Source organism: Mobula hypostoma, chromosome 24 (genome assembly GCF_963921235.1).
Source record: "Mobula hypostoma chromosome 24, sMobHyp1.1, whole genome shotgun sequence".
In the NCBI taxonomy this organism is placed as follows: Eukaryota; Metazoa; Chordata; class Chondrichthyes; order Myliobatiformes; family Myliobatidae; genus Mobula; species Mobula hypostoma.
This window is the reverse complement of record NC_086120.1, coordinates 26,207,483-26,220,825: the sequence shown is the minus strand read 5'-3', so window position 1 is coordinate 26,220,825 and position 13,343 is coordinate 26,207,483. Positions and strand designations below refer to the sequence as shown.

The window sequence follows — 13,343 nt, the reverse complement described above, 5'->3', positions numbered from 1 at the left end:
TGATCAGCGCCAAAAAAAGCCAAATTAAATCCACTGTAATTCAATGCTGTAAAATAATATGAAAGCTTCCAAGGGCAGTTGGGGTGAATACTTTTTCTGGGCACCGTATAAAATAAAATTAAATAAATTAAAGAATTGAATAAAATACATAAAAATGAAAATACTTCTCTCACCCCAGCTCTGAACTGATTCCCCAACCTATGGACTCATTCTCAGGAACTCTACAACTTATGTTCTCAGTATTATCTGTCTGTTTTTGCACAAGTTGTCTTCTTTTGCACCCTGATTATTTGTCAGTCTTTATTTAAGTATAGTTTTTGGTTAGTTCTATTGTAATTCTTTATTTTCCTATAAATGCCTGCAAGAAAATGACCTACTTGAATAATAAATTTATTTGGAACTCTGACAAATTGTTTGCTCCTGTTCTCATGTTGTAAATTATTTCAAATCATTCCTGTTTCTGAATGCTTAATTAAAGTGTTTTGCTCCCTTACAGGGTCTGTCTACTGCGGCAGGTACAAGAGAGTGTGCAAGACAAAGGGGAGAGTGCAATACAGGCTGAAGACAGGAAGCAAGTTTCCAACCGATCGCAGCCCACAATCACAGACCAAGACACTAAGGTTCCATCGGAGGCTGAGATTTGTCCAGAAAAGCAGACGTCCGTGGATACCGTTAGCCCAGAAGAGTCACCAAAACCTCAGGAGAAAGTTACGGTCCCATACCGGAAAGCACAGCCGGAGGGCGGAGAGAAGTCAAACTCCCGTGAGAAACGAGAGACTCGGCGGATGCGCGGTCTGGAACACGACAAGCTCCAGCGACAGTTGGCGTCGCCCACCTCTCAGGACAATCCCACTGCCCCTCCCGCACTTGAGACCCGGGAGATTATCGAAAGGATGATGCAGGGTGACCGTCAGCTGGCCAAGGGGCAGCAGGACGATCGCCAGCCTCTGGCGGAGGGGCAGCCAGTGCCCACAGTGCCAGATAGCTCTCGGTTAGAGTGGTCAGACGGTGGAGACCGCGACAAGCAGCTGGACGTGGGATTGGCCCATAACGGTGAAGTAGGGAAAGGTGCAAGTGCTGAGGTAGAAAGCCAGCAGCCACCAGCAGCACTGCAGCGACCAACATCTCTGCAACTTGACACTGGTGACCCTCTACTGGCCGGCAATGCTTCGGAGGAGGACGCCTGGACCAATGAGAATGAGATACAGAGCGGGCAAGCAGCTAAGAAAGTTCCGCCGAGTCCTGGATCCTCACCAGGGACCATTCAACGTTACCATGACTACAAGAAGCTGAAGATTAAGGCAGAGAAGTGGAAGGACAAGCATAACTATGAGCTGGCCAGTCTATCGGTAGAGAAAAAGGAAAACCAGTCTCCGTCAAAAAGCACCAAGTATGAATTGGGTTCTACTTCCTGGGGTCAGGGGTGTAGTTCCTGTTATGTACGTATGGAGCAAGAACAACAACAGAATAGTAGGATTAAATGTTTTCACAGTTTAGTCACGGTAATTGCTGGGCACCTTACAATGTGGGACCGATGAACCGGGCCTGCTGAGACAGAAAAACCTGCCCGTGCCTCCTGCACGTAGAAGGCCCAATCAGTCGGCCATATGTGCACTTGCCACATTCTCACAGTTGATCTGATATGGTTCTCCCTCTCCCCACCCCTATAAAGGGGAATTGCGGGAGCACAGAATCAAAGCCTTAAAAGAGGCCCCACAAGGTCTGGTTGCACTGATTCCCCGGACTGGTCACCCATTACAATTGGCTGCATGCGCACATGCTGCATTCTCTCAATTGGTCCGAAGTGGTCCAGCCCCAGGATTGGGTTGGGCCAGAGAATGTGAATGCGACATCGCCTGCTTTTAATGGTGGTTGGGTGACCGATGTCCTGATGTGGCCGTCGTGAACTGGAGCTGTGGTATCCCAAACAGGAGAATATCTGTAGGCCTGAAAATCATTTTGGGCCGAGACAATCCCGATGAAGGGCGCTGGCCCAAAACGTCAACTGTTTTCTCTTTTCTACGGATGCTGAGTTCCTCCAGTGTCTTGTGTGTGTTGCTTTGGAGCTATAGTGTACTTTGGTGAAGCAGTGAACAGGAGGTGTCTGGCTGCTGTACAACCTCATGAGGATTGGACTGATGGTCCAGTGTTGTGAACTGAGGTGGGGAGGGGTGAGGTTTGGAGGCTGCTGTCAAGAGTATCTGATCAGTTTTCTCTTTTCTTTTCCCCTGTTCCTTCACCTTGCCCATCCCACTTCTCTTTCTCACCAACCCCCTCTCGTACTTCCTTTCACTCATGCCTCCTCATTCCTCTGGTGAACCACTCACCTGTCCCTGTCCCTCCCTGCCCACCCCATTTCCAAACAGGAACAAAGAGATCTTGCTTCCTCAGGATGAGGGCTTGCTGCCAACTTTGACCTCTTCCACGGAAAATGTATCCGAGGTAAGTGTGTTCCCGGTAACTGTCGAGTTTGGGGAGTCAAGGCTCAGAGTGGGTGGGGGGGGATGTGGATTCCCACTCCTCTTTTGCCTTCCCACATGGTATGGGCATTGTCTGTTCCACTGTGCTTAGTAACACCTGCCAAGTATTTTTTTACCCGCTTAGGCAGGGAGTCTACTCTTGGTTTCTTACCTAATCAGTTGGAAAGCACAGGAAATATTTACAGGGAGAGAGACAAAGGATAATGCATGAAAACTTGAGTGGTAGAATGGGGAGTTGGCTTCAGCGCCCTGGTGGAGAACTGAGACCAACCTGCCCCAGTGTGTTTCAGATACCCTGGGATTAGTAGGTGAGATCCCACTTAGGTTCTTGCTCCCATGGTCTTCTTCAGTGCTTCCCTCCTCAACTTAGCCATGGGAGGGAAGACTCAATGCTGGAACATCCTTCTGCCTTCTGAATGACTGAGTGGGTTCCCAGTTCCCGACAGGATGCCAGTCAGGCTCCAACCCTATTCCCTGTCGGATTTGTGCCTGAGAATAAAGTAATTATCAACCTCGGAGCACATTTGGTTTAAAAGCTTTGGAGGGTTGTGTTTGTAGACAGCAGGAAGGAAGCATTGGGAAGAGTCTAGGGGTAAAGTTGTGGATGGTCACTCACTGTTAACACCCCCACCCCGAACGAGGGCGAGATGCTGAAGCAAGCAACCCATTGCATCCTGTTACCATACTGGATGCTGAAGGTCATAGGTCATCCCTTCCACCCTCAACGAACCAGGTTACAAAGTATCCTTATTAAACTTTGATTGAAATGAAGTACTGTTTTTACTTTAAACATAATCAATAATTTTATTTCCTCTCTCCTGCTGCTCCTGTCCCCTTTTCCCATTCCTCCTCTCTCAACCCATCCATTTAGACTCAGAATGAATCACAGGACGGTGAAAGAACGCCAACAAAACTAGCAATCCAGAAGAAGACTTCCCAAGAGCTGGATCTTAACCCACCCCTTGAATCTCCCAAGTAAGTTCAAAACATACAAGGGCTGCCCTGGGTTTTAGCCCTATCAATCTTGGGAAATTATAACTTTCCTAAGCTACAACATTACTTCAAGCATAATTCTTCCCTGGATTGCTTTCCATTGCTTCCTTTGGAGTGGCACTTGGCTCCTGATTCTAGGCTGAAGATCTTTGGGAAGGGGAGATGAATCTGAAGGCCACTATAAGTAGGAGGAGTGGAAGTGGGAAAATGAGATCAGCCTAGACTGTTCCCACTCGTTGGTTTTGGGTGGGGTCATAGGATGGTTATCCAGGTAGAGATGAAGGGGAGTGGTTTATGCGGATCTAATTGGGTGGTCCCTGTGATGTGCTGCTTCCAGGCAGTGTTGCTGTTTTTGTTCTTGTCCCTGCTGAGTTTCGTTTTCTGTCCCCGCCCAGGTCCCAGTTCCGCATCCCATTGCGGAGGTTCCTGGGGAAGCGGCAAGCCGATAAAAAGTTCTCCAAGGAGGGGACACCCACTCTGGAGGACATTGCTCTCACCTTGACCCCTGAAGCAATGAAGAACTTCGGTGACAGTGAGTATCTTCACCTGCATTGTCAGGAGCATCCCTGGAGAATGTAGCAAGCAAAGTCCATTCAGCTCATCAGTCCCATTCTATCAGCTCCTCCAGACCTTATCATGTGACAATGGTAAAACGAATCATCAATATCTCTCCATGTTTCCTCACTAATTCCAGCAACTTTTAAAATTTCTGACCAGTGATCTACTTGCCTATTATTCCCACCTAGTTTTGCCAATACCACTGCTGTTCTGAACATACACCGGCGTTTATCATCCTGGTAAATCTCTTCTCCACATTCTTCAAGGCCTTGGACGCCTTCACAACATTTGTGCTCAGAACTGTGCACAAAACTTCAGCTGGGACTGGCAGTGGTTTTGTGTACCTCCCTTGCTTTAGTCACTGCCTCAGTTTAAAAGGAGTCATCTTTATTTCCATCACCTTTCCTATCAATACCCCTGCATCCAGACTCCACTAGAAGATGCACAAGACCGGAGGCTGCTGGATCCTGGAGCAAGAAACAAACTGTTGGAGGAACTCAATGAGATGAAGCTTCTTGATTTGAGATATTGACCGTCTTTTCCCTCTTATTCGCTGAGTTCCTGTGGCATTTTGTTTTCTGTTCTAAATCTAATTATGAGGGGGTGATTGATAAGTTTGTGGCCTAAGGTAGAAGGAGTCAATTTTAGAAAACCTAGCACATTTATTTTTCAACATAGTCCCCTCCTACATTTACGCACTTAGTCCAGCGGTCGTGGAGCATAACTCATCTCCTTCCACCTTAGGCCACGAGCTTATCAATCACCCCTGATGAGTTATTAACCTCAAACCTTCTGCATAATAACTCAGAGTTGAACTGCATGTGCATGTAACGAGAGCTGTATAACTCATCTCCTTCTACCTTGGGCGACAAACTTACCAATCACCCCTGCTGCGGACACTTTCTGGAGGTCCAAGATCCGTATGCTCCACGACCGCTGGACTAAGTCTGTAAATGTAGGAGGGGACTATGTTGAAAAATAAACGTGCTACGTTTTCTAAAATTGACTCCTTCTGCCTTAGGCCACAAACTTATCAATCACCCTTCGTATTCTGACGTTAGACCATTCTGCTTCCATTTCTCCCTCTCCCTCTCTCTGTCTCATTAGAATCTTCCTCCTCTTCAGCAGATTTGCTTCCATCTCCTTCTGAATCTGCTTTTATTTCCTAAGGAAGTGCTCCAGCCAGGTGCATAAAACGCACAAAGGCAGTGAAACTCCCAAACTTTCACAAGAATACAGAAGCACTTACAACCACTTCCTCGACACCACTGCTCCCTCCCTCCTTGCCATGGGTAACTCTTGATAAGTGTGGGGATGTGGGGTATAAGTCTTTGCACTGGTTGACCGGTCAGAGAGTGTGGAATTCGTGAGAGGGCTGGCACCCACTCTGATTGACCTCCTGCCCTCAGGACAGCTCTGGGCTCTTTTGACTGCACCGTGCAACAGCAAGATCGCCCTTTGGAATGAGTTGCAGATCAACCCTGGAGAGTGCGACGTTGATGAAACCTTCCTGGTGATTCGCTTGGTGGCAAGGTGGCATAGTAGCTGGCACGGTGCTTTATAGCAGCAGTGTTCAGGCTTTAACTCCTGCCACTGTCTGTAAGGAGTTTGTACGTTCTCCCCATGACCGCATGAGTTTCCTCCAGATGCTCTGGTTTCCTCCCATATTCCAAAGACAGTAGGTTGTGGGCATGCTACACTGGCACCAGAAGCATGGCTACACTTGTGGGCTGCCCCCAGCATGTATTCAGATTGTGCTGGTCTTTGGCACGAATGATGCGTGTCTCGCTGCTTCAATGTGCGTGTGAGAAATAAAGCTCATCTTTTTCTTTGCAGAACCAGAGGCGAGGAAATCTGCTACTTTGCCGATGGCGCACTCCGCACAACATGCATACATAGACGTGACCAAAGATCAGACCACTAAAGTCAAGCGGAGCCGCAGCATCAAAATCAGCAATGCCACCACTGTGTCCGAGCAATGGGGCGCGCACGTGGGCCGTAAAATCACCAACGCCAATGAGCTGAAACATCTGGACGAGTTCCTGCTGAACAAGGTGAGCTGGCAGCTTCTGATGGCTGGTCTACCACAGGTGCATTGCCCTCATGGTCCATCGTCAGCCTCTCCATCTGGGGCTTTCTACCCCACACTCTCCTCGTATCTCTGATTGCCCGTCATACCGTGTCTCCTTTTCCTCTCCAGTCTTCCTCCTGGTCTCCATTTTTCCTCCTCTCAGTTTGTCGCCCTCTTCTTCTCAGTCACGATGCAAAATGCCTCGAACTCCGTGGTGACTAAAATACTTTGTTGCCAGGTAAACGACCTCGGTTCTCGAGCTTCCCAGGAGTCGAACATCGAGACTTTATTCATCAGTGTGACTGAGAAATTCCGCCACACACTCAAAAGCATGTATCCAGTCCATGTGAGTATTGTCAGTAACCTTCTGCCATTGATCTGCAGCCTCATTCACCAGGGTAAACATTGATATCGGGATCCCCAGAGAACTTAACCACAAAGGTTTATGGTGTGCATATAACCCATATCTCACTGGGATACAGATTAGTAATTCTCAAACTGAACAGATTTGGACCAACAAACACTGACTCCAGTGGTGTCTGGGTGGTGATCCATTCAGATCATAATAATGCACCAAAAGTAGCCCGAGTCAGCAATAGCCATTTACACTAATCTACACAACTCCCATTTTATTTTCCCCCACGTTTCCATCAACTCCTAACAGATTCTGCAACTTCCTTGTATGCAGTACGCAAGTTGTGGCCGTCAATTTCACCAGCCAGTCCTGTTACAGGGGCTCAGCACCTCAACCAGTTTTATGATCACCGACATACGTCATGGAATTTGTTTTGTGGGAGCAGTAGAGAGGAAGACATAAAAAATGACTACAACATACAATAAAGTAGTACAAAAGAGGAGGAGCAGTGTAGTATTCAAGGTTCAAGGTACATTTATTATTAAAGTAAGCATGTAGTATTCAACTCTGAGATCTGTCTTCTCCAGACAGCCATGAAACAAAGAAAACCGTGGAAGGAGTTCAAAGAAAAACATCAACCCTATGACCTTGTAGTCCTAGTGACTTAGTATTCATGGTCTATTTAGAAATCTGATGTCAGAGGGGAAGAAGCTGTTCCTAAAACATTGAGTGTATGTCTTCAGGCTCCCGTACCTGCTTCCAGATGATAGTAATGAGAAGAGGGCTTGTCCCAGGTGATGAGAGTCCTTAAATGATGCTGAGACACAGGTTTACCACCACAAGTAATTGCTGGAGAGTGAATGTTGCTGGTCATCTAAATCCATTCTATGCTGTTCTTCCCATACTCTCCAGCCTGGTAGTCAATGTGGGATCTGCACAGATAGGTACAGCGGAGATTTGCTTCCCAGCAGGCAATTCGTGAACCCAGTTTAAAGCAACAGATTAGTTTTGCTGTTTTGTCTTTCCTCTCACTGTCCATCATGCCTTGTTTGTCTCCAGAATGGACAAACCCACGTAGGCTACAAGGATCTGATACAGAACTACCAGATGCTACTGGCCAAGCTGGTGGGCGAGAGGCAGAAGACTGAGGTTCAGTTTGTGCTGAACCTCTTCCAGTCTCTCCTGGATGAGTTTGCCCGTGGCTATTCCAGAAAGGAGGAGACGGAGACGCAGACACCGAAGGTAAATGTGGGCATCATATATGGTGGAAGGGGGAGGGAAGGGTAGAACAGTTCCCTGGGGCAAGGAGATATTAAAAGATGCAGTTATTCTGGGTGAAAGGTTGAGAGAAAATTCTGCTGAGATGTTTAAAATGAGGAAAATGTATTCAAGCAAAACGATAAAAGTTTACATAACAAGCATTGCACACAAAAGGTAAAATTGATTCTAGTGACACAGAAGCAATGGTAACCAGGTAATATCAATTGTAGATAACAGTATATTGTTGTGATCTGGAATTTGACAGTGAGATGGAAAAAGATTAATTTGGTAACATCTTCAGTAGTTCTAGGTGAATACCGGCCCAGCTTCCAAGAGGCTGATGGGAGGGGACTTGGTGAAGAAATTCTGTTGAAAACCAAGGCAAAGTTTCTAGATTCTTGTTTGGGATTGTCATTGTCTGGTATTTCTGAGGCGCAGTTCTCACTGACTACTTGCTATACCCCTCCCAACAAGTGGCAATCAATAACCATCTTCAGCAAGAAACTTATCGTCTCTACCATATACAAGGCGCATCCAAGAGTATGATGAAATACTGTTGATCTGCAAGGATGAGTGCAATTCTAACAGCACTCAGGAATGTACAGGGCAATACTGTCCTCTTAACTGGTATCTCAACCACCAACATTTATTTGCACCCCCAACATAAATGTTACACGTATCATCTTAAAATACACGCAGTTACTCACTGTGACTACTCTGACTGTTCTTCCCAAATGTACAATATCTTCCACAAAGGCAAGGAGAATAAATTCCATCTGCAGCCTCCAGGTTGCCTTCCAATTTGTACACCACTCTGACTTGGTGATGTTCATTGTCATTAGATCCAATTCTTGAAAAACTGTACCCAGCAGCACAGTAGCACTTCAAAGAGGTAGATTAACACCACTTCCAGCTGGAAGTAAACAAAACTGAACGAGGAAATGTAAACTTTTCTAGAGTTCACCTTAGTTAGTTAGATTGAAGAGCGGTCTGTATATAATTGAAAAAGAAATTGGTCAGAGTAGGCAGAAACTATTTCCTTTGAAGATTCTAAAATAAGAAGGGAGAACCTCGAAATAAGTGCTCAAGGGCTGGAAAGATCCTCTGCACACAGAGCTAACTCTGAACTTTGAACTCTTTCCCTGGGTGTTTGAGATCAGTGGGAGCTTAACGGGTTGGACACAGGTGGATATTTTGTTGAGTTGGGGGAGGAATGGAGAGAATGTGAATAAAGGAGGAGAGAAGGAGTTGTGCCACTCGTTGGGTTGAGCTGGGCAGAAAAAGCGGGAGGCGATGAGCTATTTTACATCATTGGCCTGTTTCTTTCCTTTCTCTCAGCCTACAAAATCCCAGAAGAAGAGGCGGAAACGCAATCGAATTGTAAGTTTAGGGTCAACATTCCCTCTTTTTCTCATCTGCTTTGAGACTGTTGACCTGCATCAACCAAGAGCTCTAGTCCAGTACTTGGTTCTTAATGCTGTGTTAGCCTGGGACCTCAGAGAATGGTTAGCCTCTGTTCTCGAGTGTTCAGTGTAACAGTGACGTCAGTACTTAGTTTTCACAGAACAAAGGCCCACAGTAGCAGAAAGATCTTAATCAAAAGGTTTTGAAGTGTTGGCTCTGTTTGTACAGTCATTCTGGACATCCTGCATTTGGTCATTGAGAGGGGACAGGGGAAGGCAATGGCCATAGTCACTTGGAACCTCTTGTCATAGTGGAGGGGCACATTTATTGATGGCATGGTAGCATAATGGCTAGCGTAACGCAATTATCACACTGGCAATGCGGGTTCAGTTCTGGTGCTGTCTGTAAGGAGCTTTAACGTTCTCTATGTGACCATGTGGGTTTGCTCCATATGCTCTGGTATCCTCTCTCATTCCAAATCATACGGGTTAGTAGGTAACTGGTCACCTGGGTATAATTGGGTGGCGCAGACTTGGTGGGCTGGTAGGGCTTGTTACCATGCTGTATCTCTGCATAAAGAAGACTATAGCTCTGTTGGGGAATGTGGCCCACACTCCTGCGTGCCGGGGAGTTGGGGGTGTGGTCGGGCGATGCCAACGTGGCTGCTGCTTTGGTGGGTGGAAGGAGTGGGTCCCTGTGGGCACCAGGGTGGGGGGGGGTGCCCTTGCGGGTTTTTATAGGGGATACCGTGTGCCATCTGTTTCCTGACCAGGGTATCGTGACCTGCTGAATTTAATCTTTCAGAAAGAGGAGGTTTGTGGGCACATGTTCCGCAGTTACCAGGTGAACATTGGGCAGTCGTGTGAGCAGTGCTCGTCCTACATCTGGCCCATGGAGAAGGCTCTGTTATGCTGCTGTAAGTTCCCAAAGGATCAAGGTTGGCTTTCGGCCCAGAATCAGAATCAGATTTGATCTCACTGGCATACAGCACTGTGCAAAATTCTTACAGATATATATATCCAGGGTGCCTAAGCCTTTTGCATGGGACTGTAATAATTTTATATATCACACTACTGCTGCCACACAAAAAAATCATGTCATATGTGAGTGATGATAAATCTGATTCTGGTATGGGTTATTGTGGACTGACAGTGGGAAGGTGGCAGGGAGAGGGGAATCTTGGTTGGGAAAAGGGGAAGGGGGGGAGGGGAGGGAGCAGGAAGCACCAGAGAGACATTCTGCAATGATCAATAAACCAATTGTTTGGAGCCAAATGACCTTGCCTGGAGTCTCGGGGCTGGATGTGTCTGCACCTGTGCCACCTCCCACCCCCGTCACTCCTTCTCTGCCACCTGTCCCACACCCCTCATGCAGTGTACCACCCTCTCCATTCCTAACATCCACTGCTCCCACCAGATTTACCAACATGCTCTCAGCTCCACATTGACAAATACAGTCTGTGCAAACATCTTAGGTACCCTAGAGATATATAAATATGCCTAATATTTTTGTACAGTTCTGTATGTCATGAAATTTGTTGTTTTGAGGCAGCAGTACATTGCAATAATAGTAATAAAGCTATAAATTACAATAAGTACTGTATATTTAAAAAAAATAGGTTAAGTAAGTAGTGCAAAAAGAGAGGGAAAAATACTGATGTGGTGTTCATGGGTTCAGTGTCCATTCAGAAATCCGGTGGCAGAGAGGAAAAGCTGTTTCTGAAACTTTGTGTGTCTTCAGGATCCTGTACTACTTCCTCGTTGGTAGCAGTGAGGAGAGGGCATGTCTTGTTGATGGGGGTCCTTAAAGATGGATGGTCCCTTTTTGAGGCATCGCCTTTTGAAGGTGTCCTAGATGGTGGAGTCCATGAGGAAGCTGGCTGAAGCTTAAATTCTCTGCTTTTTTCTTCTGATCCTGTATCGTGCCTCCTCCATTCCAGACCGTGATGCAGCCAGTTAGAATGGTCTTCACAGTACATTTGTAGAAATTTGCGAATGTCTTTGGTGACAAACAATAGTCCTCAAACTCCTAATGAATATCGCCACTGTCATGCCTTCTTTATAATTGCACCAAGTTGGCCCAGGATAGAGCTCAGAGGTGGTGACACCCAGGAACATGAAACTGCTCACCCTTTCCACTTCTGATTCCTCGATGAAGACTGGTGTGGGTTCCCTCGACTTCTTCCTGAAGTCAATTCCTTGGTCTTACTGAGTTGTTGCTGCGACACCAATCAGCCGGCTGATCTATCTCACCCCTGTTCACTTCCACACCACCATCTGAAGTTCTGACGACAATAGTTGTGTTGTCAGAGAATTTTTAGATGGTGTTTGAGCTGTGCCTAGCCACACACTTGTGGGTGTAGAAAGACTAGAGCAGTGGGTGTAAGACACATCCTTGAGGTGCCCCAGTGTTGATTGTCAGCGAGGAGAAGATGTTATTTCCAATCCACATAGACTGTGGTTGGTCTCCTAGTGAGGAAGTCAAGGATCCAGCTGCAGAGGCCCATGTTTTAGAGCTTATTGATTACACCTGAGGATGTTGAATGCTGAGTTGCAATCAATAAACAGCAGCCTAACACAGGTTTTACTATTGCCCAGGTGATCCAAGGCCAAGTGGAGAGCCAGTGAGATTGCATCCACTGTAGACAGGCAAAATGCAGTGGGTCCAGGTCCTTGCTTAGGCAGGGGTTGATTCTAGCCATGACCAACCTCTCAAAGCACTTCACCACTGTAGATGTGAGTGCCTCTGGGCGATGGTCGTTGAAGCAGCTCACTCTGCTCTTGTTGGGCACTGGTATGATTGTCATCCTTTTGAAGCAGATGGGAACAACACAACTGCAGCACTGAGAGATTGAAGATGTCCTTGAACACTCCCGCCAGTTGGTTGGCGCAGGTTTTCAGGGTCCTACCAGCTACACCATCAGGGCCTGATGCCTTGTGAGGTTCAGCCTCCTGAAACGTGTTCTGACGTCGGCCTCCGAGCCAGAGATCACAGGGTCACCGGTTGCTGCAGGAATCCACACAGGTGTGGATTTATTCTTCCTTTCGAAGTGAGCATACAAGGCAGTCAGCTCACCTGGGAGTGAAACATCACAGCATTTCATGATGTTAGGTTTTGCTTTGTGAGAAGTAACGGCCTGCAATCCTTGCCAGAGTTGGCATGTATCCAATTCTGCTTCTAACCTCGATCGGAATTGTTTTCATACTCTTTTAAAATAGACTTCCATAGGTCATATAGTTCTGGATCATTAGTCTTGAATGCCACAGATCAAGCACTCACTGACTATGAATCTCCCGGTTCATCCACGGCTTTTGGTTTGGGTATGTCTGGTATGTTCTCGAAGGCAGACACTCATCCACACAGGTCTTGACGAAGTCGGTGACAACTATTCACTTAGACTTGAAGATAAATCCCTGAATATTATCCATTCCACTGACTCAAAACAGTGCTGTAAGTACCTCCTCTACCTCCCTTGACCATACCTTTTTGGTCTTCATCACTGGTACTGCGGTCGTTAGTCTTTGCCTGTACTCTGGGAGTAGAAGTACAGCCAGATGATTGGACTTTTCGAAGTGTGGGCTTGGGATGGCACGGGGCATTCTTGATGGTGGTATAACAGTGGTCAAGTGTGTTAGTTCCTCTGGCTGAACAGGTGGTATATTGGTGGTAGTTGTTCGAGCTGGTGTGTTGGAAATCTATTGCAATGATAGGGAAGGCATCAGGGTGCACAGTTTTGTGCCTGCTGATTACATTGCTCAGCGTCTCCAGTGTCTGTCTGACGTTGGTCTGAGGTGGCATGTACACCACTACCAGGATAATGGTGGAAAACTCCCTCAGAAGATAAAATGCATGACATTTGACCACTGGGTGTTCCAAGTCAGGTGAGCAGGAATGAGACGGAACCACCACGTCTGTGCACCCTAATGCATACTCCAATTCCTCTGCCTTTAAGAGACTGAGCTGTCCTGCCTTTGCAGAGAAGAGTGAAGCCATCGAGCTACAGCCTTGCATCTGAAATGGTGGGGATAGCCTTGTTTCCATGAAGCAAAGTACACAGCAGTCCCTGATGTCCCTCTGGTATAGCAATCTTGCTCTCAGGTCTTCAATTTTATTTTCCAGAGACTGTACATTTGCCAGCGGATATTCGGGAGTTGGGGTGGGGGGGGGGTGCATCTAAATCCTCCACATTTCAATCGTATCTGTAAACCAGCACGGTGTCCCT

The 13,343-nt window shown here is 46.8% G+C and overlaps 1 protein-coding gene across 4 annotated transcripts in view; it reads left to right on the top strand.

Annotated features, from left to right (window-relative positions):
- Window positions 1-13,343, top strand: part of si:zfos-588f8.1 — a 111,522-nt gene that overhangs the window by 80,808 nt on the left and 17,371 nt on the right. For all 4 annotated transcript variants that reach the window (XM_063032354.1, XM_063032353.1, XM_063032352.1 and 1 more), the window contains 9 exons: window positions 497-1,390; window positions 2,367-2,442; window positions 3,352-3,455; window positions 3,869-4,005; window positions 5,868-6,085; window positions 6,341-6,448; window positions 7,517-7,699; window positions 9,056-9,097; window positions 9,926-10,037. In XM_063032354.1, the coding sequence (XP_062888424.1) occupies window positions 497-1,390; window positions 2,367-2,442; window positions 3,352-3,455; window positions 3,869-4,005; window positions 5,868-6,085; window positions 6,341-6,448; window positions 7,517-7,699; window positions 9,056-9,097; window positions 9,926-10,037 (1,874 nt within the window). The remainder of the gene's footprint in view (window positions 1-496; window positions 1,391-2,366; window positions 2,443-3,351; window positions 3,456-3,868; window positions 4,006-5,867; window positions 6,086-6,340; window positions 6,449-7,516; window positions 7,700-9,055; window positions 9,098-9,925; window positions 10,038-13,343) is intronic.